Here is a 27,737-nt window from a genome sequence, read left to right as displayed (position 1 = left end):
TGTGAGTCTCCCCTGTGTGCACGTGCAGTCTGTCCTCCCAGGTCTCGTTGGTGACTGTAGTTGCCCCCTGGACACTGCTTGACATCCCCCTCATACAATGTCTTGCAAAAGTACTCAATCCCCTTGACAGTCATCAGTAATTTCTGGATTATAAAAGATACTCACACATCTGTTCCTGAACAATATTAGTGGTGTGAGCCCATAAGATCTAACCGCATGTTTCCAAAGGCAAAATAAGTTACATTTCACTGACTTTTTGTAAATAAATTAACTAAAATAGAATGCTTGCGAAAGTATTCAACCCTCACATATTAATACTTTGTAGAGTACCCTTTTGCTGCAATAACAGCCATGATTCTCTTGGGGTAAGTATGTACAAGCTTTGCACATTCTTCTGGAGTAATTTTTTCCCATTCTTTCATTTGTACAGGTCTTACAGGTTGGTAGGATGGCGCCTCTGGACTGCAATTTTCAGTCTGCCACAGATTTTCTATGGTGTTGAGGTCCGGACTTTGACTTGGCCACTCCAAAACGTTCACCTTTTTGTTGCTGAGCCATGCCATTGTTGCTTTAGCCTTGTGCTTAGGATCATTGTCCTGCTGGAAGGTGAACCTTCTCCCAAGCTTCAGTTTTATGGCAGACTGCAACAGGTTTTCCTCCAATATTTCCCTGTATTTAACTCCATCCATTCTTCCCTCAGTTTGAACAAGGTTCCCAGTGCCTGCAGATGAAAAGCAACCCCATAGCAATATGCTGCCGCTGCCATGCTTCACTGTAGGAGGGAGTTTTTTAGGGCATGAGCAGTGTTAGGTTTGCGCCACACATAATGCTTTGAGGTTTGGTCAGAAAGCTCAAGTTTCGTCTCATTTGACCACAAAACCTTTATCCACATCCTAACTGGGTCTCTCTCATGCTTTGTAGCAAACTCCAAGCATGCTTTTATATGCATAGTTTCGAGCAACGGCTTCTTTCTTGCCACCCTCTCATACAGGCAGATTTATGGCGAGCCGGTGATATGGTTGACTCATACACATTTACTCCAGTTTCAGCCACTGACCCCTGGAGATCCTTCAAAGTGATTGCAGGATCATCTGTGGCTTTCCTCACCAGCCCACATCTTGCTCGGACACTTAGCGTTGACGGACGGCCTGTCCTACAAAGCGACTGGGTGGTGTGATCCAGCTTCCGCTTTCCGACAATGGATCCATCCAAACACTTGGATATTGTTTTGTATCCCTTTCCCGCCTTCTGCATTTTAATCACTTTGTCTCTTACTTCAGTATTCTGCTCCTTTGCCTTCACTTTCTGGTGGAGTTCACGCCTGGCTAATGAACTTTACACAGAGTGCTTTTTATACCCATAAACCAGACCGGTGCTTTAATATCTTACAGGCGCACACTAATTATGTCCAATTGTGTTTACCTGAGTTTGTTTTTAGGAATAATTTGTCATTTGTGCAAACTTGAAGCTTTCAGAGCACAAGGGGTTGAGTACGTACGTAAGCACTATATTTTAGTTTTTAATTCATCAATAAAAAGCAACAAAACATAACTTATTTTGGCATTGGGAACATGCTGTTAGATCTTATGGGTTCACAAAGATAATATTGTTCAGGAACACATGTGTGAGTATCTTTTATAATCCAGAAATTAGTGATGACTGTCAAGGGGGTTGAATACCTTTGCAAGGCACTGTATGTATAAAAATCTCCCTCTCGCCCTTTTTCGGGTGGTGTTTGGCTTCCTCAAGCTGGGTTGAGAGTTCTGCGCAGTGTCTTAGCTTGTATGTATGTATGTATGTATGTATGTATGTATGTATGTATGTATGTATGTATGTATGTATGTATGTATGTATGTATGTATGTATGTATGTATGTATGTGTGTGTGTGTGTGTGTGTGTGTGTGTGTGTGTGTGTGTGTGCCATAAGCAATCATTAGCTGTCAGTAAAGCTACTCAGGAAAGAACATACCATTTACTGTGTCGTCATGCACATCACGTGCACAACGTCGAATGGGGAAGGGAGAGGTTCGACATTCAAAAACATGTGATCACTAACGGTCCAATCGGGGGGGGGGTTGTCTATTGGCATGATATATTTATAATTACAAAATAGGTGCTTATTATCTATGTCTGCAACTGCTGGCCAATTCATTCCTGTTATTCAGTGGGGACATTTCTGGTTTGCAGATGATAACATATTTTTCAGTTAGACATAGATTACACATTTTACTACTGGGTGAATATGATTTGTTCTTTGAGAGGATTTTCCAGGTGGTTGAATAATTAATTTTTCTGTCCGCCAATGACCAAATATAAGGGCTTAAAGATGTTACATTCTTTAAACGGTTGTTTCTAAAGCTACACATGTGTGCATTAAACCTCTTTTTGAATGTTCCCTCTGTTAGACACACGTATGTCTCTATTCTGCCGGTGTCATTTCTTGTCACCGTAGCTTGGTTGATAACTCCTTTCATCTGGCATTTTCTTTCGAGGGGGCATGAGTCTTTCACACAGCAGTTGCAGTTGGGGGAGTCCGGTTGTGATGAAGGTGTCATTGATTTGTTGATGATTCTTGTGTTGAGGGGCGATATTATTTGTTGAATGTTAGGCATGCAGCTGTAACTAATTTGCTGGTGTTCCTATTGAATATCTTCCTCAGTTGATGGTCAAGCACTTATCCAAAAGTTCAAAAAATTGCTTACCGATGTTTGGGGCCATGGTATCGCTGTAGGGTGGGTTGTACTAGCGGATATTTCATTTTCTGCTATGTTTGTTGATTTGCTGGCAGTCGATGTTTAATGATGGGTTGTACTTGAGCTTAAAATTGTAACCGCTCTTTTGTAATGCATCTTGGTATGGGGGTGTAGCTTCATTAAAGATGGACTCATTAGATGATAATTTTGAGAGTCTTAAATTGTCAATGTGTAGCAAAACATCAAGAGAGGTCGAGCAAATTAAGAAAATAGTCTGCAAAATATTCTCAAACAATGGGCTAAAAATCACAATTGAAGCAAACAAAAAAAACAAATTGACTTTCTGGACATCTCAATGGACCTTAGCAAGCTTTTTCCTGGCTCAGAATGGGCCTTTGGGGGTGACTATGCACGACAGTAAGCATGATCGGTCCACATTGCAACTATGCGCAACAGTAAAGTCAAAAAGTCTGTGTTGCCTTATTTGACAGAAATCTATGTATTTTCCTGTTAGTTCTGACCATTTGATAAACAAAAATGTCTATAATGCTTGAGTAAATGAAACTCCATTTAACAAACTGGTTAAAAAAATAATTTTATTACAACATTGTAAGGGGGAGTGGGGAGAGGGGTTGAGGGAGAGGAGTGGGGTTGAGGGAGTGAGGTTGAGGTGGGCAAATATAATTCATAATGGGGAGTTGGGTTGGGGGAGAGGGGATTGGGGTTGAGGGTGAGGGGAGTGGGGTTGAGGGAGAAGGGAATGGGGTTGAGATAGAGGGGAGGGGTTGAGGGAGAGTGGAGTGGGGTTGAGGGAGAGGGGAGTAGGGTTGAGGGCAAGGGGAGTGGAGTTGAGGGAGGGGTTGAGGTAGAGAGGAGTGGAGTGGAGTTGAGGGAGTGAGGGTGAGGCGAGTGGGGTTGAGGCAGAGGGGAGTGGGGTTGAGGGAGAGGGGTCGGGTTGGGACTTGGGAGCGGGAAGTGAGGTTGAGGGAGAGAGGAGTGAGGTTGAGGGAGAGGGGAGTAGGGTTGAGGGCAAGGGGAGTGGAGTTGAGGGAGGGGTTGAGGTAGAGAGGAGTGGAGTTGAGGGAGTGAGGGTGAGGCGAGTGGGGTTGAGGGAGAGGGGAGTGAGGTTGAGGGAGAGAGGTCGGGTTGGGACTTGGGAGCGGGGAAGTGAGGTTGAGGGAGAGGGGAGTGAGGTTGAGGGAGAGGGGTCGGGTTGGGACTTGGGAGAGGGGAGGCAGTCAATTACAGAGGTCACAGCCTGCTACAGAGCATTTCACCCTCCTCTTTTTATTTACCGTGTGTTACTGTAATGAATATAAAACATTCAACTCTAAGACTAATGTAGATACAGCAGGCCGCCCAAATACAAACTGTTTAGTCTTTTACAACAGTTTACCATAAAACGTTTTTTCTCCCTCCTCTCAACCGTTTTTCAGCAACCCCTTCTCTTTTCTCCGCAACAACAATACAGACAATACAATAATATGCAAATTCTTATTATATAGAACGAGATGGTTATACATGTAAACATATTTTATAGCATAAACGTGACTCATGATATTTATAAATTGAAAACAAGCGGAATTTAATTAATGCGCGCCTGTTGAGACGATGAGTGTCTGGTGGGGGTGATTTCGGTCTATCGTAACTACTACACAGTCAGTGACCAGCAATCCGGAATAAAATATGTAGTTATACATATACTCAAATCAAGACATAGAAAATAAGCTGAATTTCACTGGAAACTTACCTCACAGGTGATCCGACTCGAAGACTGTCTTCAAAAAAGCCCCACTGTCTATGTGCCGGCTACCTGCTTCAACAAGTTTCGCTGTCACTGAGCTTACGCGCCACCGTCACTCTGAGCTCGCTCTTCGCAATCGCGGGAAATCTCCGACATGACACAAAATGGACCCATAGATATGAAGCCAAAATGTTTAAGATACTGATAACTTGTCTATTATCTCGATTACTATTTGTCCAAACCACGGAAATTGCAAGAAAGAGGGGCTGAATGGGCTGAACTTGAAAAAAGCTATTAAACACTTTCGGAGAGGATTTGAATTGCTATTTTTATTCTCAATCTTTATCGTTTTGGCGCTGGTGATTTTCCTTTGGCGCTGGCTGAAACCTCTCTTTGGGGGGGGGGGGGTGTGCCAAAAATTCCTTTATGCAGGAAAAGCCTTGCTTAGGAACGGCACATACAAGCCATACATTAAGCCCAAAAACACGCTGTTGTATGTTCATAGAGAAAGCAACCACTCACCCTCCATCTTGAAGAACATCCCCAGAATGCATTAATAGAAGATCCAAAATTATCAATCTAATGAGTCCATCTTCAATGAAGCTACACCAAATGCAGCTACAGTGTAGGGACCAATGTGGCGAGTGGCAATTACATCTGTGCTGACATTAACTGGACAGGCAAATAATGCTTCAAATTTGATGAGAAAAAGTATCTGATACAGTATAGATGTGGTTGGCAAGACACTCAGATCAGAAACAGCTATCCCTTTAGATAAAACCAGAGGGTTTTACCACTGCAATGAGTCGACTCTTGAACAAACCGAGTGAACTCAAAAGTATCAACTAGTCCCAGAAAGGCTTTTACTTAGAGGATCAGCAGCGTTATTCAGATGAATATTGAAATCACCAAGAATTAGAATCTCATCAGAGTGAGTAACAAAACCTGAGACACATTCTTCAAGAAATAATGAGTAACAGCCAGGAGGCCAATAGAGTATCACAATTTGGACTGAGCCAAGTCTATTCATGACTGAGGGAGATGGACCAAGAACAAGAGACTCAAAAGATTTGAATTTAGATTCAAGTCTAGAAGTCAGATTGAAGATCGAAGTTCTCGGCACAGGTAATGCTGCATCAGCGTGATAAAAACATTGACTTTTGTTCAGTGCTGCCATAATAAAACGTTTCATTGAAGCAGAAAGGGGATTGTACAACATTCAACTACATTCAATAAACATGTAATTGGGCATGCAGGAAAGTGATGCAGTTATTGACATATTTTGATTATAGTAATCAATTTATAGTAGCCAAATTTTGTTCTGATTTTCTAATTGTAAACATAAAGATTCAGTGGGCTACACTAAAGTCAGGGTTAATCAGTTTGGCATTAATTCATGTGAAATGGGTTGATATATACATATTTCCTCATTGAGAAACTGCAGCTTATTTTTCTTGCGAATGGGCGTTTTTCTTATGTGAAGGTCAGTCGTGTGGGTATATACACCAGCAAATCATAATAACTTGAATTTTATTCGCATGTAATTAAGCCCAAAGTGTAACAACAGTGAAAAGACTATGATCACCGTGGCACTTTACCTTGGTTTCTTATTAAAAAATTAATACTGAACACAAAAGTACATGTAACACCTGGCAGTTGTCAATTTACCTCTAAAATCGGGGGCTAAATACAAAGTGCAATACATCCTGAATAGAACATTGTATTTGTATGAAGTGCCCTCAAATGAAAGCTGACAGTCTGAACTTCCACCCTCACATTGATAATTCCATTCCAAAGGAAAACGTTGAAAGTGAGTGTGGAGCTAAATTTGCTAAATTTCAACTTAAATTGCCAGGTGTTGCATTTCTTTTTGTGTTCACTAAAATTCAGTCGTGTTCACTAAAATTATGTCTTCACCTCATATCAGTGGTGGCATTTCACCAAAACCTAGCATATAGCAGAGTGATAACAAAACACAACTACAGTGTTTGCCTCACATTAGCAAGTTGCACCGCACCTAACGTACGTAATGGCACCATAAAATTACGTAGACTCTCAGGACCAAATAATCGAAGCACAAGAACAAGCAAAACATATGTTCAGATCTAACTGGCAATGTACACAACCTATAGTTAGAGAAGAGAGACAAGATCTGCTTATAAGTCTCCACACACAAACTGCTCAGACACACCTGTGCATAAAGGCTATAAACACAATATAGAAGATGCATAAACAATGCAAGACCAACACTGCAGATGTTACAAAATCCTTCATCCCACACAAAGGCTTATCCTGTTATTTAAAGCCTCAATCCGCAATTTTCTAACCGTGTGGACTCAACTCCAGGCATTGCAGACTCAAAGCTCAATCACCTCAATTATTTTGTGATTGCTAATGTGTCTCACAAATTGTGAATTGGCATTTTAAAATGTTGGTTTCTTTGATGGGCTAAATAAAAACACAGGTCTTACCTTTCTGTTCTCGCAGTAGTCCACGAGAGGGTAGTGTTCAGGTCTTAGCTGAGCAAATGTACTCACCAGTTCCTACAAATCGAATGTTTTCACCAGTTCTTTTTCACTGACATTAGCATCAGTAATACACTTTATTTGTATAGCACTTTTCGAAACAGCATTACAAAGTGCTTCACAGAACAGGATAAAAGTTAAAAATTACAAAGAAAAAGAACATGGTTAGAGAATAAAATAAAATGCATTAACAAATTACACCATAGATTAAGAGCAAAAGGGAAGAGAGCAATTTATTAATTTCAAACAATTACAAAAATAAGTGTAAAGGTAAAAACAGTATAAAATAAAAGCAAATATGTAACATTTGTAAAAGCTTTCATAAAAAGAAAAGTTGTAAGATGGGATTTAAAATAAGCTAGAGACTTGGTTTGTCTTAGTTGAATAGGAAGAGCATTCCATAGTGTGGGGGCTTGAACAGCAAAAGCCCTATCACCCTTTGTGACAAACCGTGACCTCGGAATAACCAGCAGGGCTCCCTCTGCGGATCTTAATGGTCAAGAGAGCATATACCAGGTCAATAAATTGGAAATGTATGTAGGAGTAAGACTGTTTAAGGCCTTAAAAGGGAGCAATGACATTTTAAAATCAATTTGAATTATAACAGGGAGTCAGTGTAGGGAGGCAAGCACAGGAGTGATATGTTCGTGCCTCATTGTCCTGGAAATGATCTGAGCAGCAGCATTTTGTACCAACTGCACTGGCTGATACCAGAGTAAAATGCATTGTAATAATCAAGCTGAGAATACATAAAAGCATGTACAACTTTTTGTAGATAAGCATTTGATAAAAATGACCTAATTTTAGAGATTACCTTGAGCTGGAGAAAGCATGACTGAACATCATGTTTGATTTGATTATCAAAACTGAGGTTAGCATCGACTATTACCCCAAGATTGCTAGCAACCTGCGTAAGACAACTTGACAGACCACTAAGGTTAGTACCAAAAGGGCTGATGGAATTTGGGGGAACTGAACAGAATCACCCCAGACTTGTCAAAATTAAATTTGAAAATTTTTTTGGACATCCAGGATTTAATGTCAGAGAGGCAAGTTGTGAGATTTGCTAAGCTGCTGAGCCTTGAGGGACACCACAACTCTACTGAGCCATCAAGAACGTAGTTATCCAGAAAAGCAGAAAAAGTTCTGTTGGAGAGCCGAGCCCTTGATACCTACCCAAGTCTTTAAGTGATGTAAGGTGATACTGTGATCGAATGTGTCAAAGGCAGCACTTAAGTTTAAAAGAACTAAAATTGAGCTGTTACCTTTGTCTGCAGTCAGCAGTAGGTCATTAGTAACCTTAACTCGCGCTGTCCCGGTACTATGAAGTGCTCTAAAGCCAGACTGGAAACTGTTAAAAACACTATGTGTTCATAAAGGATAACAATTGAGATTAAATTACTCTCTCCAAAACCTTAGATAAAAAAGAAAAGTTGGAGATTGGTCTGTAGTTACTTAGGGACAGGAGATCCAAATTAGGTTTCTTAAGCAATGGGTGAACAATGTCATGCTTAAAACTGTCTGGAAAAGAACCAGAGGCCATAAAACATGGAACAATGTGGCAGTGTAGTTTGATGAAGTCTCTACTGTTTGAGTCAGCTCTGATCCAAGGATAGCATTTTTACAAGGGTACCAACCAGAGTTTCTGCCAGAAAAATTGATGACAGCCAACGTGTCAGGGGAGGTTCCAGAATGTCAGATTAATATGGGGTTCTCTTTCAAACCCTCAAAAATTGGAAAAACAAGCATAGTTGGAAAATATGACGACGATGTGATTATTATGCCGGCCTCCCAAGGTGCAGAAAGTGAGGATGTTTACAAAAAATTGCAAAAAGATGGCAAATAGGAAACCAAAATATTACACAAGGGATGTCTTTATGCATGCTCAATAATCCAGGTAAGAAAATCAAAGAAGGTTGAATCAGTTCATCTGGATACAACGTTTATTGACAGCTATGTTTCATCACTCATCTAAGTGCCCTCCCCACTCTTGGTAACAATGCAGTTGCATAACGATTGAAACCAACCACCAGTTTCATATGCAAATATAGGCGTAACCATTAACTAGCATTTCAATGGTCATGTGTGCTATCCACAAATGGCCATGTGTACTATTCACAGAGGATTTGGGAATGTTTGTAATCACAGCATTGTAAGATGGTGACAGATCTACTCTTAGGCAACCCCTCCGGTTCAGGGATGGTCCTTCCATCATTACATAATTTTTCACATCCTCCCTGGTGATGTGGTTGTCCACATAGTTAATATGTTACATGTGTACATGTGTAATGTGGTACATCCTGAGATTTAATTTTAACCCAGGTGTCGTCTACAAATCTGAGCCAGTGGTTCAGATGATGGTGTCCCTGGATTCCCAGTTCACCAATGGTGGTGTCCCTGGATAGGACATCAGAGCCCTCTTTGTTGCTGTCTCCCTCACCATTGCCGCAGTGGTTGACCAGCTGTTCGGCATCTCTTTGCTACCAACCAGTGTCTGTCTGAACTCCTCCCTGTACTCCACACAACAGTCTTCCTTCTTCCACCATTTGATCCTAAGCTCTGCCTTCACTCTCTTCCTCTTCTTTGTCTCCAAAGTCATCCTACAGACCACCATCCAATGCTGCCTAGCTAGATTCTCCCGTGTCACCACCTTGCAGTCTAATCACTTTCAGTTTGCGCCTCCTGCAATCTGAAAGCATAGTCCACCTGTGTGCACTTTCCTCCACTCTTATACATCACCCTGTGTTCCTCCCTCTTCTTGAAATATGTATTCACCACAGCTATTTCCATCCTTTTCGCAAAATCCACCATCATCTGTCCTTCCACATTTCTCTCCTTGACACCATACCTACCCATCACCTCCTCATCACCTCTGTTTCCTTCACCAACATGCCCATTGAAGTCCGCTCCAATCACCACTAGGGCTGTCAATGAATATGACACATTTGAATATATAACCAACTTGTAAAAAAGAAAAAAATTATGTCCATCCATCCATCCATCCATTATCCAAACCACTTATCCCCGCGACCCTATCCCAACAGTCATTGGGCGGCAGGCGTGGAGACACCCTGGACAGGCCACCAGGCCATCACAGGGCAACAGACTACTAAGCATATCTCTCTGAAACATGAGAGACTAATAGTGACATTCTCATAGTTGATTTGATAGATAAACCCTCCCTAAACAAATTAATAACACTTTTTTTTTGTGTGAATCTATTTAACAAAATTGAATTGGCAAAGTCTAAATGTTTTCCTGCAGCAAGCCTACAAGATCTTTTTTTTTTGACATCTCAGGTTTGCAAATTTATCAATAACCTAGTCCAGATCAATATTTTCATTAGCTACTCTCTTGATAAAGAGGAGTGCAGGTGGGCCACATTTTAAGTAGTTTACGCATAGACATGAGTTTTATTTTGCTGAACATTACATTACATCCTGAATTGTTAGTTATTCAAGTGTGAAAATTAATATTTGTTTGTGGGAGAGAAAAAAAGCAGCACTACCGCACCGCGGCTGTTTGCCTCGCGAATTCTCCGACCGACCAAGCCGGAGGGAACACGGGGATTCAAACTGCTGATCCCCATGTTGGTAGGCAATGGAATAGACCGCCATGCCACCAGGACGCCCGTTGATTACATTTTTTGATTACCTCCCCTCTGCCGAACCGGGGAGAGCTGCAGACTACCACATGTCTCCTCCGATATATGTGGAGTCGCCTGCCGCTTCTTTTCACCTGACAGTGAGGAGTTTCACCAGGGGGATGTAGCATGTGGGAGGATCACGCTGTTCCCCCCAGTTCCCTCTCTCCCCTTAACAGGCGCCCTGACCGACTAGCGGAGGCGCTAGTGCAGCAACCAGGACACACACCCAAATTCGGCTTCCCACCTGCAGACACGGCCAATTGTGTGAACACGGGGACTTGAACCAGTGATCCCTGTGTTGATAGGCAACGGAATAGACCGCCACGCCACCCGGGCGCCCCTGACCATTTTCATATATTCTGGGGATGTTAAGCGATTCAGTTTTATTGGCAGGAAATTATAACAACAATAAGAAATATCATAGGTGGTGATATTGATTGTTATTTCCCTACAGTGTATTTTGGCAACATTGCAGAGCTCTTACTGGATCAGGCAACATTGCAGACCTCTTACTGGATCAGGTCAAATATTTTCTTAAGAAGTCATTAGTAGCCAGTATGAAAGCCATAACACTGGAAGGGGACCACAGAAGGAGCCTCTGACAAAGCCCTAACAGATAGAAGTTGCGAGTGATATTTGTAACAAGGACAGACTGACTTTATCCTTAATATTTCATACTGACACATTATGTAAAATATTGGAGGGAAAATGGATTTTGTTTGGGAACTCAAGATCGAAATGACTATTGTGTATGACCCATTTTTAACGGATGTGTTGTTATTACATCTGTACACCATCACTGAAATAGCAGTGTTGACAAAACGTCCTTGTTGCCCTATTGTTTACATTCACTTTCAGAAAATAAAATGTAAAAAGAATCCGGAGCTTTCTCACTTGTGATCTATTGAGTGGCTTGGCTTGTTTGTGTCTCTGACAGTGTGCTCTTATGATTCTTTCTGTTTCTGCTGTAGGACCCAGCAGGAATCTTTGAGTTGGTTGAAGTCGTAGGCAATGGGACCTACGGGCAGGTGTACAAGGTAAGACGTGAAGAAGGACAGTGGAACTTCAGTGTGTCTAGTAGGTAGGATAAGATATGGAGGATCAGTTTGAAAAGATGGAGGTGTGGATTGAAATCACCAGTCTTCGACATTTTTGAGATTCCTGAGCTTAATCCTTACTGTAGCTATCATTTGAAAACCTGCCATGGCAGTAATGGCAAGATAAAAATAAATTCATTTGAATTCATTGTCATTAAAAACAATGTGCAGGTGCATGTTAAAAATGAAATAAGGGAAATGGGAGTAAAAAAAAGAAATGCAACACATCACCACAGCCGGGGGGAAGGCAGAGTTTTTGATATCATGACCAAGTTACTTTTAGACCTGGCTAAGATGGCCAAACCTGCTGTCCTATGATCAGGGCCGTCACGTGAAGACTGGCCAGCTGGCTGCCATAAAGGTGATGGACGTTACAGAGGAGGAGGAAGAGGAGATAAAAGCGGAGATCAACATGCTGAAAAAATACAGCCACCACCGCAACATAGCCACCTATTATGGTGCCTTCGTCAAGAAGAGCCCACCAGGACACGATGACCAGCTCTGGGTCTGTCTATGCACCTTCATCCCTGGCCCGATGTTTTGATCAGGTTGTGATGTTCGTGATTGTGCTGACTGGGTGTCTGTGTGCCTGCAGCTGGTGATGGAGTTCTGTGGGGCGGGCTCAGTGACAGACTTGGTGAAAAACACGAAGGGCAGCTCTCTGAAGGAGGACTGGATCGCCTTCATCTGTAGGGAGATTCTCAGGGTGAGAACTGGCAAGTCAAGAATACACCTGTGGTCACCGCTGACCGAGCCATTCTGACCTCCTTGCTTTTCCTCTGTGTGTCCAGGGCCTCTCCCACCTCCACACTCATAAGGTCATCCACAGAGACATCAAGGGCCAGAATGTGCTCCTTACAGAGAATGCAGAAGTCAAACTTGGTCAGTGGGTGAGATCAGTTCTTTTAATGTGATGTGGATTGCATTGCTATTTTGGACCTGCTGGAATTTATTGGTTATTTGGTTTAACATAGTATGTCTTGGCCTTTTTCCCTTAAAAAAAAAAACAAAAAAAAAACATGATTTCATTTTATCATCTTTTCTTCTCTCTCCACTATTCACACTCAGTGGATTTTGGGGTAAGTGCACAGCTGGATCGAACTGTTGGCCGCAGGAACACTTTCATAGGCACGCCTTACTGGATGGCACCAGAGGTCATCGCATGTGACGAGAACCCTGACTCAACATACGACTATAGGGTAATGACCACATAAGTGTGTGTGTGTCTGTCTGTGAGTGACGGAGCATTCCTGCGTGTGAACGTGCAGTAGGCTGTGAGGGAGCACATCTGTTGCAGAGGTGTATAACTTGGTCCGCTGTGTGTCTCTGCAGAGCGATATCTGGTCCTTGGGTATCACAGCCATTGAGATGGCCGAGGGTGCTCCCCGTAAGTACAGCCACTTGCACACCCTTGTCACCTTCCTCTTGTCACATCATACATGTGTGTTACATGAGATGGTATGAATCATTCCTCCCCACACCTTACGACACCCTGTGGCTGTGCTTTCAGATGGCTCACTCACTGTAATCCTGGTAGTCTAGCTGAAAAATACTACACAATGTCTAATTGTGGTTAGGTGCCTGAACTGGATTACAATCTGTGGAGTTCCTTCATGATTTTTCACTTCTTTACTTCCAAGTGTCAAAATATGACATATAATAACAAACACTGATCAAGAGAAACAATTCTAGGGTCCGCGGTGGTGTAGCGGTCTAAGCATCGGCTTTGTGTCGATGCAGTTACCCACTGGGGACTGGGGTTCGTGCCCCGGTCTCGTCAGATCCGACTATGGCCGGACTCAATGAAGCAGCAATAATTGGCAACGCTGTCTTCGGGAGGGGGGCGGAGTCGGCTTGTGTTCATCACATGAATGCGTCTCTGTGTGTGTCGGAAAAAGCAGTGGCTCGGCCTGGATTCGCCTCGTCACGGAAGTGGCGAGGTGTCTCCTTTGAGACTGCCGGCCAGAGAGATGCAGTTGGCGAACGCATGCACTACGAGGGTGGGTGTTGGAATTAAAATAGGGATCGATTGGCCACTAAATTGGGAGAAAAAGGGAAAAGAGAAAAAGAGAAACAATTCTAGGGCATCCAGGTGGCGTGGCAGTCTATTCACTTGCCTACCAACATGGGGATTGCCAGATCGAATCCCCATGTTACCTCTGGCTTGGTTGGGCATCTTTACAGACACAATTGGCCGTGTCTTTTGGTGGGAAGCTCGATGTAGGTATGTCTCCTGATCACTGCACTAGCGCCTCCTCTGGTCGGTCGGATGCCTGTTCAGGGGGGAAGGGGAACTGGGGGGATTGGTGTGATCCTCACACACGCTACGTCCCCCTGGTTAAATTCCTCACTGTCAGGTGAAAAGAAGCAGCTGGTGACTCCACATGTATGGGAGGAGGCATGTGGTAGTCTGCAGCCCTCCCCGGATTGGCAGAGGGGGTGGAGCAGCGACTGGGCCGGCTCGGAAGAGTGGGGTTCAATTGGGGAGAAAAGGGGGGGGGGTCCAAAAAAATAAAAGAGAGACAATTCCATATCAAATTGGACATGACTAATGTAGTCCGGAGCCCGTCTCCTGATACAAACTATTTAAGTTTTGTAACATTTTGGAGCAACAACACACATAGTCCAAATGCAAATCAAAGAGAAACAGTAAAGATCTAACACAGTTTTGGGGTGTGTACTGTCAGTAGTATAAGACAAATGTGTGAATAACAAAAAAGAAAGTTTATGTGTGGGATACAAACAGGTGTAGTAAAAAAAAATGAAGATGAGAAGAGCATTTCACTGATGCAGCCAGCTGGCTTATCTTAGGAATGAAAAATTATGGATATGACTGTTCTGCAATATCTTCTCATGGAGGCAGAGGTGTTTTTGAGGGCATAGATGGACCATTTAATAAATGAATGAATGCACTGGACAACACATCTTTTCAAACATTCTGCTTCCTGGAAAAAAGAAAGAAAAGAGAGAGGTCGTGATAGACAATGTCAAGCTGAGCACAAAAGTAATTTCAGATGTGCTGTATCACGTAGGGATTTGGAGAAACATTAAAATAACTTTTATTGAATTTAACATGTGTAATCGCATAATGATGCTGACACATTGTGTTAGTTCAACTGAGCTTAAAATGTTTTGCAGCTGATGTTGGTTTGTACTCAGCATCTGGTGCCTTTTGTGTCAGTGTCCAACAATAGTCCGCCAGCGTTGATGGATTCCAGTTGCCATGATACCTCTGTTCCATGGTCGCAATGTCCTGGTGAAACCTTTCACCATGTTCGTCTTACTGCACCAAGATCAGCAGGGAAGAAGTCCAAGTGTGATGCAGAAAGTGAATTTTCAATGACATGTTGCACTTCATAGGGGGGCGGCACGGTGGCGCAGTGGTTAGCATGGTCACCTCACAGCAAGAACGTCCTGGATTCGAGCCCCGGGGTAGTCCAACCTTGGGGGTCGTCCCAGGTTGTCCTCTGTGTGGAGTTTGCATGTTCTCCCCGTGTCTGCGTGGGTTTCCTCCGGGTTTTCTGGTTTCCTCCCACAGTCCAAAGACATTAAGGTCAGGTGAATCGACCATACAGCCATACATATTGTTCCTAGGTGTGAATGTGTGTGTGTGTGTCTGTGTGGCGGCTCTGTGATGAACTGTCAGACTGTCCAGGGTGTCGCCCTGCCTGCTGCCCAATGACTGCTTGGATAGGCTCCAGCATCCCACGACCCTGAGTAGGATAAGTGGCTTGGATAATGGATGGATTGATGGATGGTGCACTTCATGGTTTTGTATGCTTTAAGCATGTTGTCCAGCAGCTCAGTGTAGTTTGGTGCTTTGTAGTTGCATTGAGACTGCATTACTATGAGTGACCAATGACACATTCTGTGCATATAGACAAAGGTGAATATTCAATTCTTATTCTATATGATTTAACTGCTTCCTTTTATACCATTAATCATGTCATCTTGCTTGATAGATTGGGTAACTAGGTTGGCATTTCTGGTATTGTGTTAAACTGGTTTCAATCTTATTTGACTGATAGGTATTTTGATGTTTGCATTAACAATCACATGTCCTCGTCAGCTTCCTTGCTGTGTGGAGTCCCTCAGGGATCTGTCCTTGGGTCAATTCTCTTCTCATTATACATGATTCCTCTGGGTCACTTGTTCAGCTGCTGTCAAGACATGTCATACTACTATTACTCTGATGATACACAGATCTATTTCTCTGCCAAACCCAATAACCCGAATCAATTGTCCTCCTTCCATGATTGTTTAGCCACCATCAAATATTGGATGTCCCTTAATTTCCTCCACCTAAACCCTGACAAAACTGAAATTTGCATAATTGGTCCTGAGAGCTTTGCCACTGCAACTGATCAGTTTATTGGCCCACTTCACTCAGATATCAAACCTACTGCTAAGAATCTTGGCATCAACTTTGACCAGTATGTCTTTTGACCATCATGATGTTAATAAGCTTGTACAGTCCTGTTTTATTCAGCTAAGAATTAGCACAAAAATCAGATATATTTTGCCTTCTGGGGATCTCGAACTATTAATTCATACTTTCAGTTTCTCCCTTCTTGATTATTGTAACTCCCTCTGCACATGCCTCAGTCAAGCCACATTAAACCGTTTGCAGTTGGTTCAGAATGCAGCTGCCAGACTATTAACTAGAACTAGCTGTATGCCCCACATTACTCCTGTTCTTGCATCCCTCAGTTGGCTCCCTGTAAAATTCAGAATAAATTACAAGATCTTGTTGATTACTTATAAAGTACCGTATGACTTTGCGCCCATCTATATTTCTGATCTCATCATTCCTCATTCTACTTCTCGACCAGTCCGATCCTCAAATGTTGGTCTTTTGTCCATCCCCATCCCAACTGCAAAACAAAAGGGGACCATACCTTTGCAGTTTTAGCCCCAAGGCTCTGGATTAATCTTCCCGAATGAATTAGATTTGCTGAATCGTTGGACTTTTAAGGGGCTTCTAAAAACCCATTTGTATGGGCAAGCCTCTTTATAAATCCCCGTCCCTGTCTTTGTTTTGGTTCATTTTTAGTTTGATCTGTTTCTCATTGCGCTTTGTTTTATATTGTAATTTAATTTATTTTATTTGTTTACTGATATTTTTCGTGTGTGTGTGTGTGTAGCATTTTTTAACTGTGTTTTAAAAAGTGCTAGATAGGCAGGCAGGCAAGCAGGCAGCCAGCAGTAGGTAGGTAGGTAGCGCCTGTTCGGGGGGGAGGGGGAACTGGGGAATAGCGTGATCCTCCCACGCGCTACGTCCCCCTGGCGAAACTCCTCACTGTCAGGTTAAAAGAAGCGGCTGGTGACCCCACATGTATCGGAGGAGGCATGTGTTAGTCTGAAGCCCTCCCTGGATCAGCAGAGGGGGTGGAGCAATGACCGGGACATGTACCCACATCCGGCTTCCCACCCGCAAACACAGCCAATTGTGTCTGTACGGATGCCCGACCAAGCCGGAGGTAACACGGGGATGTGATCCAGCGAGCCTCTTGTTGGTAGGCAACAGAATAGACCGCTATGTTACCCAGACGCCCCAAGCTTTTTTCTTTTACCAGTCATAGTGCAAACATTCAAAGATCCGACAGCCACACTCCTACCCTTGGGCCTTTCCCGCAGCATCTGGACATGCCTTCCCCCTCACCTTCTCCGTTGCCCAACAGTAACATAGTTTCCACCGGTACCCTGCTGGCCAACAGTACCGGTGGTGGTCGTTGGTAACCCGGGCCTCGACCGATCTGGTATGGAAATCTTATTTATGGTCCGCATATTTGATTTGGCAAAGGTTTTACGCTGGATGCCGTTCCTGATGCCGTTCCTGATGCAACCCTCCCCATTTATCTGGGTTTGGGACCAGCACTAAGAATGCACTGGCTTGTGCATCCTCAGTGGCTGGGTTGGTTTTGGAGACTGGATATATTTTTTTGCAAAAATTTAGCCAGGTTTTGATCCATTTTTTTTCTTCATTTGAAAAGGCTTCCGTCTTGCCACCCTACCACATATCCCAGACATGAAGAATGTGGGATATTGTTGTCATGTGTAGGGAGCAACCAGTACTTGCCAGAAATTCCTGCAGCTCCGTTAATGTTGATGTAGGCCTCTTGTCAGCCTCCCTGACCAGTTTTCTTCTTGTCAATTTTGGAGGGATGATCTGATCTTATTGTGCCTTATTCTCTCTACTTATCTTCAGTGTTCCATGGTATATCTAATTCCTTGGAAATTCTTTTGTACCCCTCTCCTGATTGATACCATTCAACAATGAGATCACGTTCATGTTTGATTCAACCAAGAAGATGTCAGGAAACACCTAAAGGGATCGGGGAACTTTGTTTGGGGTTAAACGGAGTCACTTTAATTGATAGCAGGTGCATACTAACATATCCCCACCTTTATCAACAGCACAGTAGCATAATGACTGAAAACAACGATCGGTTTCATATGCGAACTGCTGTGACCATCAACTAGAGCCATGAACCCCCATAAAGCAGCCCGCGGGCCAGGTCTGGCCATGAAAGCCAAATGTATGGCCCGCACCGACCTATTGGCAATAACGCACCTTGTCATAATACGTGAAATAAAGTGAGCAACATGTAAAATAAAGTGCATGCTGCTCTACTTTAATTTGACCCCATCCCACACTGTACACTTGACCTATGCTGCAGAGTGTGCATAGACGTAAAACATACTCCACACTCTCTATGGTCCTTCACTGTACAGAGACCCTCACCAGCTAAGTGACAGATAATCTGTCCTAAACCAAGAACATGGCCTGCGTGAAAAGCGGAAAGTCGACCAGGAAAACTGTCAGATCAAATCTGACTGGACTGATCAGTTTTGTTTTATTTTACCAGACCACACTAGTGCCAAACCTACATGCTTGATATGCATTCAGACCTTAGCTGTCTGCAAAGCAGATAATCTCAAGTGGCACTTCAACACTATGCATGCTGCCAGTTTTAATGCCAACTACCCTACAAAATCAGATCACCACAAACAAAAAATAGCATATATGATAACATCATACAAGCACTCCGTTTCTACTATCTGTAAATCAACATTGGCACAAGAGAGTGCAACAGCTGCATCATTGCATGTTTCATGGAGCCTGGCTAAAGCTAAGAAGCCATTCACTGATGCTGAGTTGATTAAAACGTGTGCATCTGATATGGTTGGTGAAGTTCTAAGTCATGATGAGAAAAACTAGAAAACAGTTGTGGAAGTATTAAAGCAGTTGCCATTTTCGGCTAATACGGCAACAAGAAGAGTAGAACTTATAGCGGAGGACTGTTTTTCCTGTCTACTCACCGATTTGAAGAAAGCAGAAGCCATATCACTAGCCATAGACTCGTCCTGTGACCAAACCGATATGGAACAGCTATCTGTGTTCACAAGATTTTCTGATGGGAAGAACTTCCGGGAAGAGCTACTTTGTTTGCTTCCTCTGCCAGGGCGCACAACTGGGGAAATCTTTTTTTTCCCCCCTTTTTCTCCCCAATTGTATCTGGCCAATTACCCCACTCTTCCGAGCCATCCCGGTCGCTGCTCCCCCTCTTCTGCCAATCTGGGAGGGCTGTAGACTACCACCTGCCTCCTACATGTGGAGTCACATGCCGCTTCTTTTTACCTGACAGTGAGGAGTTTCGCTCAGGGGATGTAGCACATGGGGGGATCATGCTATTCCCCCCAGTTCCTCCTCCCCCCAAACAAGCATCCTGACCGACCAGGGGAGGCGCTAGTGGAGCAACCAGAACAAATACCCACATCTGTCTTCCCACGCGCAGACACGGCCAATTGTGTCTGTAGGAATGCCCGACCAAACCGGAGGTAACATGGGATTCAAACTGGGATCCCCATGCTGGTAGGAAACGGAATAGACTGCCACGCTACCTGGACGCGGGGAATCATCATTAATAAATTAACACAGTTCTTTGAGAAGAATGGCTTGAATGTGAACAAAATTGTGTCCGTTGTCACTGATGGGGCTGCGAAGGTGTATCGAAGGTGTATTGCTGAATGTTATCAGTGCATATGCCCCGCAAGTTGGGTGTGAGATGGAAGAGAAAGAAGAATTCTGGAGTGAGTTGGATGACATGGTGGAGAGGGTACCCAAGGAGGAGAGAGTGGTGACATACCTGTGGAGGAATGGAGATGTTTAGGAGAAATGGCAGTGGAGTTTTTAACTAGATTGTTTAACACAATCTTGGAAAGTGAGAGGATGCCTGAGGAGTGGAGAAGAAGCATACTGGTACCGATTTTCAAGAACAAGGGCGATGTGCAGAACTGTAGCAACTACGGAGGTATAAAGTTGATCAGCCACAGCATGAAGATATGGAAAAGAGTAATAGAAGCTAGGTTAAGAGGAGAGGTGATGATCAGCGGGCAGCAGTATGGTTTCATGCCCCGAAAGAGCGCCACAGATGTGAAGTTTGGTTTTGAGAATGTTGATCGAGAAGTATAGGGAAGGCCAGAAGGAGTTACATTGTGTCTTTGTAGATTTAGAAAAAGCATACGACAGGGTGCCGAGAGAGGAGGTGTGGTATTGTATGAGAAAGTCGGAAGTTGCAGAGAAGTATGTAGGAGTGGTGCAGAATACGTATGAGGGAAGGGTGACAATGGTGAAGTGTGCGGTTGGAATGACAGATGGGTTCAAGGTGGAGGTGGGATTACATCAAGTATCGTCTCTGAGCCCTTTCTTATTTGCAATGGTGATGGATAGGTTGATGGACGAGATCAGGCAGGAGTTTACGGGGACAATGATGTTCGCGAATGACATTGTGATCTGTAGCGAGAGTAGGTTGCAGGTTGAGGAGAACCTGGAGAGGTTGAGGTGTGCACTGGAGGGAAGAGGAATGAAAGTCAGTAGGAGCAAGGCGGAATACATGTACGTGAATGAGAGGGAGGACAGTGGAATGGTGAGGATGCAAGGAGTGGAGGTGACGAAGGCATATGAGTTTAAATACTTGGGGTCAACTGTCCAAAGTAACAGGGAGTGAGGAGAGAGGTGAAGAAGAGAGTGCAGGCAGGGTGGAGTGGGTGGAGAAGAGTGTCAGGAGCGATTTGCAACAGAAGGGTACCAGCAAGAGTTAAAGGGAAGGTTTACAAGATGGTTGTGAGACCAGCTATGTTATATGGTTTGGAGACAGAGGCACCGACGAAAAGACAGGAGGTGGAGCTGGAGGTGGCAGAGTTGAAGATGCTAAGATTTTCCCCGGGAGTGATGAAGAAGGACAGGATTAGGAATGATTATATTAGAGGGGCCGCTGAAGTTGGACGGTTTGGAGACAAAGTAAGAGAGGCAAGAGTGAGATGGCTTGGTCATGTGTGGAGGAGAGATGATGGGTATATTGGGAGAAGGATGCTGAATATGGAGCTGCCAGGGAAGAGGAAAAGAGGAAGGCCAAAGAGGAGGTTTATGGATGTGGTGAGGGAAGACATGCAGGTGGCTGGTGTGACAGAGAAGATGCAGGAAACAGGAAGAAATGGAAACGGATGATCCGCTGTGGCGACCCCTAACAGGAGCAGCCGAAAGTAGTAGTAGTAGTAGTAGAAGTAGTAGTAGTAGTAGTCACCGATGGGGCTCCATCAATGGTGGGACAACACAAGGGCTTGTTAACACAGTGCTCAGCAAGTCATTGCATTCTTCACAAATCAGTGTTGTGCGCTAAACTGTGTGGGGAAATTGAAGAGGCGATGGATACTGTGACGAGGCTGTTAAATTTCTTTCTCTCGCGTTCTAGTCTACAACATCGCCTTTTCAGAGCATTGCTGGAGGAAATTTCAGTAGAACACAAGGATCTTTTGCTGTATAATGATGTTTGCTGACTGAACAAAGGCCATGTTACTTAGCCCCCCCACCCCACCCCACCCGGTTCAGGGATTGTCATTCCCTCTAACATAGATGGACTCTTTGACTTCCCGTTCAAACCAGCATTCCACCCTATCAAGGATGTACACATCCTCATCCTTGAAACAGCGGCCACTGGTCTGCAGGTGAGTTTAGACTGCGGAGTCCTGGCCTGATGTGTTTGCTCTTCTGTGTTGTGCCAGCCTCTTTGTCAGCATCTGTTTGGTTTCCCCAATTTACAAGTCACGGCAATCCTCCTGGCACTTAACAGCGTACACTATATAGCTCTGTTTGTGCTGGGACCCGGTCCTTGGGGTGGACTAATTTCTGGTGCAGCGTGTTTTGGAGTTTGAAAGCAACTGAGACATGATGTTTGGAAAATATGCATCTCAGCTGTTCCAACATTCCTGCCACATTTGGAATCACCAGTGGATAACGTTTAGGTAGCTGTTGTCCTTCTCCTGTCTTGGATCAGCGCACTGTTTGTCAAAGCTAGGAAGATGCTCAAACGCCCAGTAAGGATAACCAGGTTAAGCGTGGCTATCCCTGGAAATGAATAACAGCTATTTTTAACGTTTTAATTTTCATTTATTATTGTTGTAGGCCTAAAGTGATTCTTACATTCTCCACACCGAATAAAAGAAAAAAAATGTTTTAACATTTCGTCAACTAAAATGTGCATCATTGCCTATGTCTACGGCCACTGCCTTTTCCGGTAAATGTTGCTGAACCTCAATAGCAGTGGCCTGTCTTGAGTCTCTCTAACTCAAACATGAACTACATAATCCAAATATGGCTTCTGCCTCACAGATGAGATCCTGCAGTACAGCCCTGATATCAAGAACATCTGCAGTGACGTTTAGAAACAAAAATTACATTACACTGGTGAGCACGCTCTTCTCTGGCTATCTGCTTCAGTAGCTAGCTGCTGCACCTCTGATGCTGATATGGCGTTCATAAAATACTTTTCATTGGAACATCCAAACCTCAGCCGCCACATCACTCCAAACTGCCTTGCTTACACGACTTCCCCTGGACTCTTGCGTCGCCTCCGTTACGTCCATAGGGCTTCCCGATGTAAGTTTGTTTACTCTGATCGTGCTATTCCATCTGTGCTGTCTGACCAGCATTCTATCGCACCGTGACATCGACATCATCACAACGAACTACTCGTTCACTCTGGCAGTATAAAGCCCTTGGTTTGTGTTGACAGTGTCACTCCTCCCACAGCGCCTGCCTCAGCATCTATGAACAACACTGCAACATTCATGCTACTGAACACTTGCCCCTTAAACATTAAAGCACTACTCATCCATGACATCAGGGAAAGGAAAATTGACTTTCTATGCCTAACTGAGACATGGCAAAATTAGCAGGACTTCGTGATACTAAATCAAGCCACACCCCAGGCTATGTGTACATACAGAAACCTCGCTCCATGGGTCATGATGGTGGGCTGGCTATTATAACTCGAGCTGACATTCTGGTTAAAGAACTTCCAGTACTCAATGTCTCCTCATTTGAGTGTGTTGCCATCACACTAGTTGGGTCAGCATAGCTTCAGGTGATCCTTGTTTACAACCCCCCTAAGGTCTCCACTACCTCCATGTCTGAGCTATCTGAGTTACTCTGCTCTATGTCTCCATCTACACTCCTGTTAGGTGATTTCAGTATCCATGTGGACTCCAATAGCTGCACGTTTGCCACTGAATTCCTGTCATTACTTTTCTGTTGTTATTGTTATTTTTTTTAATTCAAACGAATTAATTTAATTTTAAACTAATTCATCATCACCATCATCAGGTCGAGTATCCTTGGATGGCTCTGACCCTCTCATGCCACCCGTCTCTATCCTGCATAGCTGGAAGATCCTCAGATGGACATCCTGTGTTTTCGACAAGTTGATTGATGTGATTTCTTGTAGGCCTTCCCACACGTGTCTTTCCACGTTTTGTTGACCAAAGCAGAGTGTCGTTTGCAAGTTCTTCCTTGCTCCTCCAGCAATGACCAGCAAATCAAACCCTTCGTTCTCAGATAGTGTTTGAGATGGCAGGTATATTGCCATTGATACACTTCTTTGTAGGGTGCTTCTTCCAGGATATATTTAGTGCAGCACGCAGCATTCTGGTGAAAGCCCCATGAAGTTTGGATTCAAACCTTTTAGTGAGGGTCCAAGAAGATGATCCATAAGTGAGAACGGACTCAACTGTTGCTTGAAAAAATGCCCACTTCAGTTTGTCTGGTAATGTGGACTTCCAGATGATATTGAGTCCTTTAATGGTGCCCCAAGCCTTTCCAATTCGAAGCTGCACATCTCTTTCGGTGGATTCAATGTTGCTTCCCAAGTAAATGAATTCTGAGACAGATTTGATATTGTGACCATCTGATGAGGAGATGATTCCTTCCTGGTTTGATTAAATTAGATTAAATTAAATTAAACTAATTAATTTAATTTAATTTACAACAATAAGGCAAACATGACAATTAAAAGCTTTTAATCCTCTTGAATGAAAATCATGGGCAGATACCACAAGAGATGTAAACATGTACACAAACCATCCAAAAAAGGGATAAAATAAATCAATTAAGCAGAATAAAACATAAAATAAATCAATTAGGCAGAATAAAACATAAAATAAATCAATTAGGCAGAATAAAACATAAAATAACCATACAATAAATCAAGTAGGCAGAATAAAACATAAAATAACAATAAAATAGCTAAATCGTAAATAAGGGTTGACTAAACGATTGTTATTTTTTAAGCTGTTATGTTGGTCAGATCATTTTCTAGTAATCCACAGAGATCTTTGGCACATTTTGATTTCATTCATTTAAGGGACTTAATATGGAGTTGAGTTTCATTATAGTAGCACATGAAGATGGGTGGAGTCTTGCTGGGACAGGCTCCAGCATCCCCGCGACCCTGAGAGTAGGATAAACGGTTTAGATAATGAATGAATAAAATATTTGGCTAAAATAAGTAAAACCTTAATCAGCAGGTCCAATCTTTTATCTTCTAATAACACACCAAAAATAATACTATTATGATGTATAATATGTACTGTTGTGGCTTTTCTACTTCACCGTTCCGTAAATTATTTCCAGAACAGTTGGTTATGAGGGCATGAAACAAAGAGATGCTCTGTTGTTTCAGTATCATCATTACACAAAACACATTCATTATTCTAAAAGCCAAATCTTAATCTTAAACATTCACTGGAAGGATAGAAATCATTCATTATTTTGTAGTGAATTTCTTTTGTTTTGGGTGGAACTGGGTATTTGAAGAATTTGGATATGGTTGGTTGGTCAAAAATATTTAAAATATAATTTCTTAAGGCTGAGCGGGGTATAAATTATTTGTATTAGTCAATAAATCATAGACCAAGTGAATTTATTTGCACACATGTCATCAAGAAAATTAATTCCATTTATAAAAGGTGTGGGGAGGTGGGATGGGAACTCATAATACTCCGCTATATTTTTTTGCTAAGATAACAAATGTATTGAATATCGCATTGATAAGAGATTTAAATTCGTTGAGATTGCAATGAAAATGAAATTCATAACAAAAATCATTGTAAGATGTACATCCCCATTTACATGTAATAGGTCCATAACACACCAAATATTTCTGTCCATCCGGTTCCTATAAAACAAAGAGTTTCTTTTGCGAAGTATGTATCTGTTGTTCCACAATGGTGCGTTATGAGGTGTGAAGTTGGGGTTGTAAAATAATTTCCAAAAAATGAAAAATTGTTGATGATATTTAGAAAGTTGAAGACTGTTAAGTTTAAGACTTATTTTGCTCCTTGTTTGTTGAGTACTTTCCCCACCGTTAAGGGTTTAATTTCATGAAGTTTTTATATATATAAATCCCCTCCATGGGTTGGTGGTGTGCATGTCCTCGTCAAGCTCAGGTCCTCTACCAGAGGCCTGGGAATTTGAGGGTTCTGCGCAGTATCTTAGCTGTTACTAGGACTGCACTCTTCAGGACAGAGACCTCATATATTGCTCCTGGAACATGCTGAAGCCACTCTCCCAGTTTGTGGGTCACAGCCTCTAGTGCTCCTATTACCACAGCGACCACTTCGGACTTCACCTTCCACATCCGTTCCATTTCCTCTTTCAGCCCTTGGTACTTCCCTGTCAGTACTGAACCACAGGCTTGGACTCAAAACGCAGACTCAATCCCAGTTCACAAAATCAGTCCTTTTAATAAAAATGAGGTCGGTACACAGGTGATCAGATAACAAGGCAACAGTGTCCAAATCGGCAGGTGAAAAGCGAGGTCAAAAAAAGGCAAAAACAGGTCAGGAAACTATAGGGCTCAAGAAACTCACACAAGGAAAAAATGCTGGAACGCTGTCACAAGGAACAAGACGAACAGGCACAGACGGAAGGGAACACTAAGACTATATACTCTGGAGGAGGGGAGACAATGAGACACAGGTGCAACACATTAGGGCAGGGCAGGTAATCACGCAGGAGGGAGACACATGAGGGCAGGAAGTAAAGGACCTGAAGTGAGACAAGAGGTGAGTATCAAAATAAAACAGGAAGTACAAGACAAAGAACACTGGGAGAAACAAAAGATAACTTAACTGTCCAGGCGGGGTGTGACAGTAACCCCCCCCCCCCCACGGCCGGCTCCAGACGGCCCAGTATCGCCAGGGTGGGCCCGATGGAATTCCCGGATGAGGGAGGGGTCCAGGATGTTGTTGGCCGAGACCCAGGAACGTTCCTCTGGGTCGTATCCATCCCAGTTGACCAGGTATTGGGAGCCCTGGCCCTGATGCTGGACCGCCAGGAGCTTACGGACAGTGTAAGCAGGGCCACCATCGACGAACCAGGGGGGAGGAGGGGGCCTGGAGGCAGGGACTAGAGGGCTTTCTATGGCCGGTTTGATCTGACTCACTTGGAAGGATAGGTGGACTCTCATGGCTCTGGGGAGTTTGAGCTTGACAGCAACTGGGTTAATGACCTTGGAAATAGGGAATGGCCCCACAAACCTGGGAGCGAGTTTCCGGGACTCCACTCTGAGAGGCAGGTCTTTAGTGGATAGCCATACCCTCTGGCTGCTCCTGTAAGTGGGGGCAGGGATCCGCCGCCGGTCAGCCGCCGCCTTGTAATGCTCGGAATTGTGGAGCAGGTTGCATCGGGCCCAGGCCCAGGTGTGAGAACAGCGGCACACCAGAGCCAGTGCAGAGGGCACACTGACCTCCCTCTCCAGGGCAGGGAAGAGAGGAGGTTGATATCCATAGGCACACTGAAATGGGGAGAGACCAGATGAGGAACATGGGAGAGAGTTGTGTGCATACTCAACCCAGGTGAGCTGACTGCTCCATGTGTTGGGGCTCTGGGAGGCGAGGCAATGCAGGCTGGCCTCCAGCTCCTATTTCAGCCTCTCCATCTGACCGTTTTGTTTGGGGATGGTGGCCAGATGAGAGGCTGACGGATGCTCCCAGGAGTGAACAGAAAGCCTGCCAGAACTGTGCCACAAACTGCGGGCCCCGGTCAGATACAATGTCCCTGGGGAACCCATAGAGGCGAAAAACATGATGCAGCATCACCTTGGCTGTCTCCTTTGCCGAGGGCAACTTGGGCAGGGGAACAAAATGAACCATCTTTGAAAATATAGCCACCACCATGAGGATGGTGGTGTTACCTTCGGAAGGGGGGAGACCAGTCACAAAGTCCACGGAGATGTCTGACCAGGGTCGATGTGGCACAGTGAGTGGGCGAAGCTGACCAGAAGCTGGGCGTCGGGAGATCTTACTGCGAGCACACACCGGACAGGCTGCCACGTACTCTGTCACCTCCTTCTCCATGACCGGCCACCAGAACCGCTGTCGTATCACAAACAAGGTCCTGCGTACTCCAGCGTGACAGGATAACCGGGAAGAGTGGGCCCAGTGGATGACCTGTGAATGCAAGACAGGACGCACAAACAGCCGGTTTGGCGGGCGGGCGGCCGGAGGTTGACAGTTCACATTGGCCTCTTTGACCCTTCTCTCAGTGTCCCAAGTGACAGAACCCACAACACACGAGGGAGGAAGAATGGGAGTAGGATCTTTATAAGAGTTCTCGGAGGGAAATATATGAGAGAGAGCATCAGGCTTTAAGTTCTTGGAGCCAGGGCGATAAGACAGGGTGAAATGGAACT

At 43.9% G+C, this 27,737-nt stretch overlaps 1 protein-coding gene across 1 annotated transcript in view; it reads left to right on the top strand.

The window, feature by feature from the left end:
• The window catches only part of mink1 (misshapen-like kinase 1), an 88,831-nt gene that overhangs the window by 16,541 nt on the left and 44,553 nt on the right, over positions 1-27,737 (top strand). Inside the window, exons 3-8 of the mRNA XM_056284794.1 lie at positions 11,581-11,646; positions 12,029-12,211; positions 12,302-12,412; positions 12,498-12,588; positions 12,775-12,905; positions 13,039-13,093. Of these exons, the coding sequence (XP_056140769.1) occupies positions 11,581-11,646; positions 12,029-12,211; positions 12,302-12,412; positions 12,498-12,588; positions 12,775-12,905; positions 13,039-13,093 (637 nt within the window). The remainder of the gene's footprint in view (positions 1-11,580; positions 11,647-12,028; positions 12,212-12,301; positions 12,413-12,497; positions 12,589-12,774; positions 12,906-13,038; positions 13,094-27,737) is intronic.

The sequence above is a fragment of the Lampris incognitus genome, chromosome 8, assembly GCF_029633865.1.
Source record: "Lampris incognitus isolate fLamInc1 chromosome 8, fLamInc1.hap2, whole genome shotgun sequence".
Lineage (NCBI taxonomy): Eukaryota > Metazoa > Chordata > Actinopteri > Lampriformes > Lampridae > Lampris > Lampris incognitus.
The sequence above is the reverse complement of the archived record's forward strand: the minus strand, read 5'-3'. Positions and strand labels throughout refer to the sequence as shown.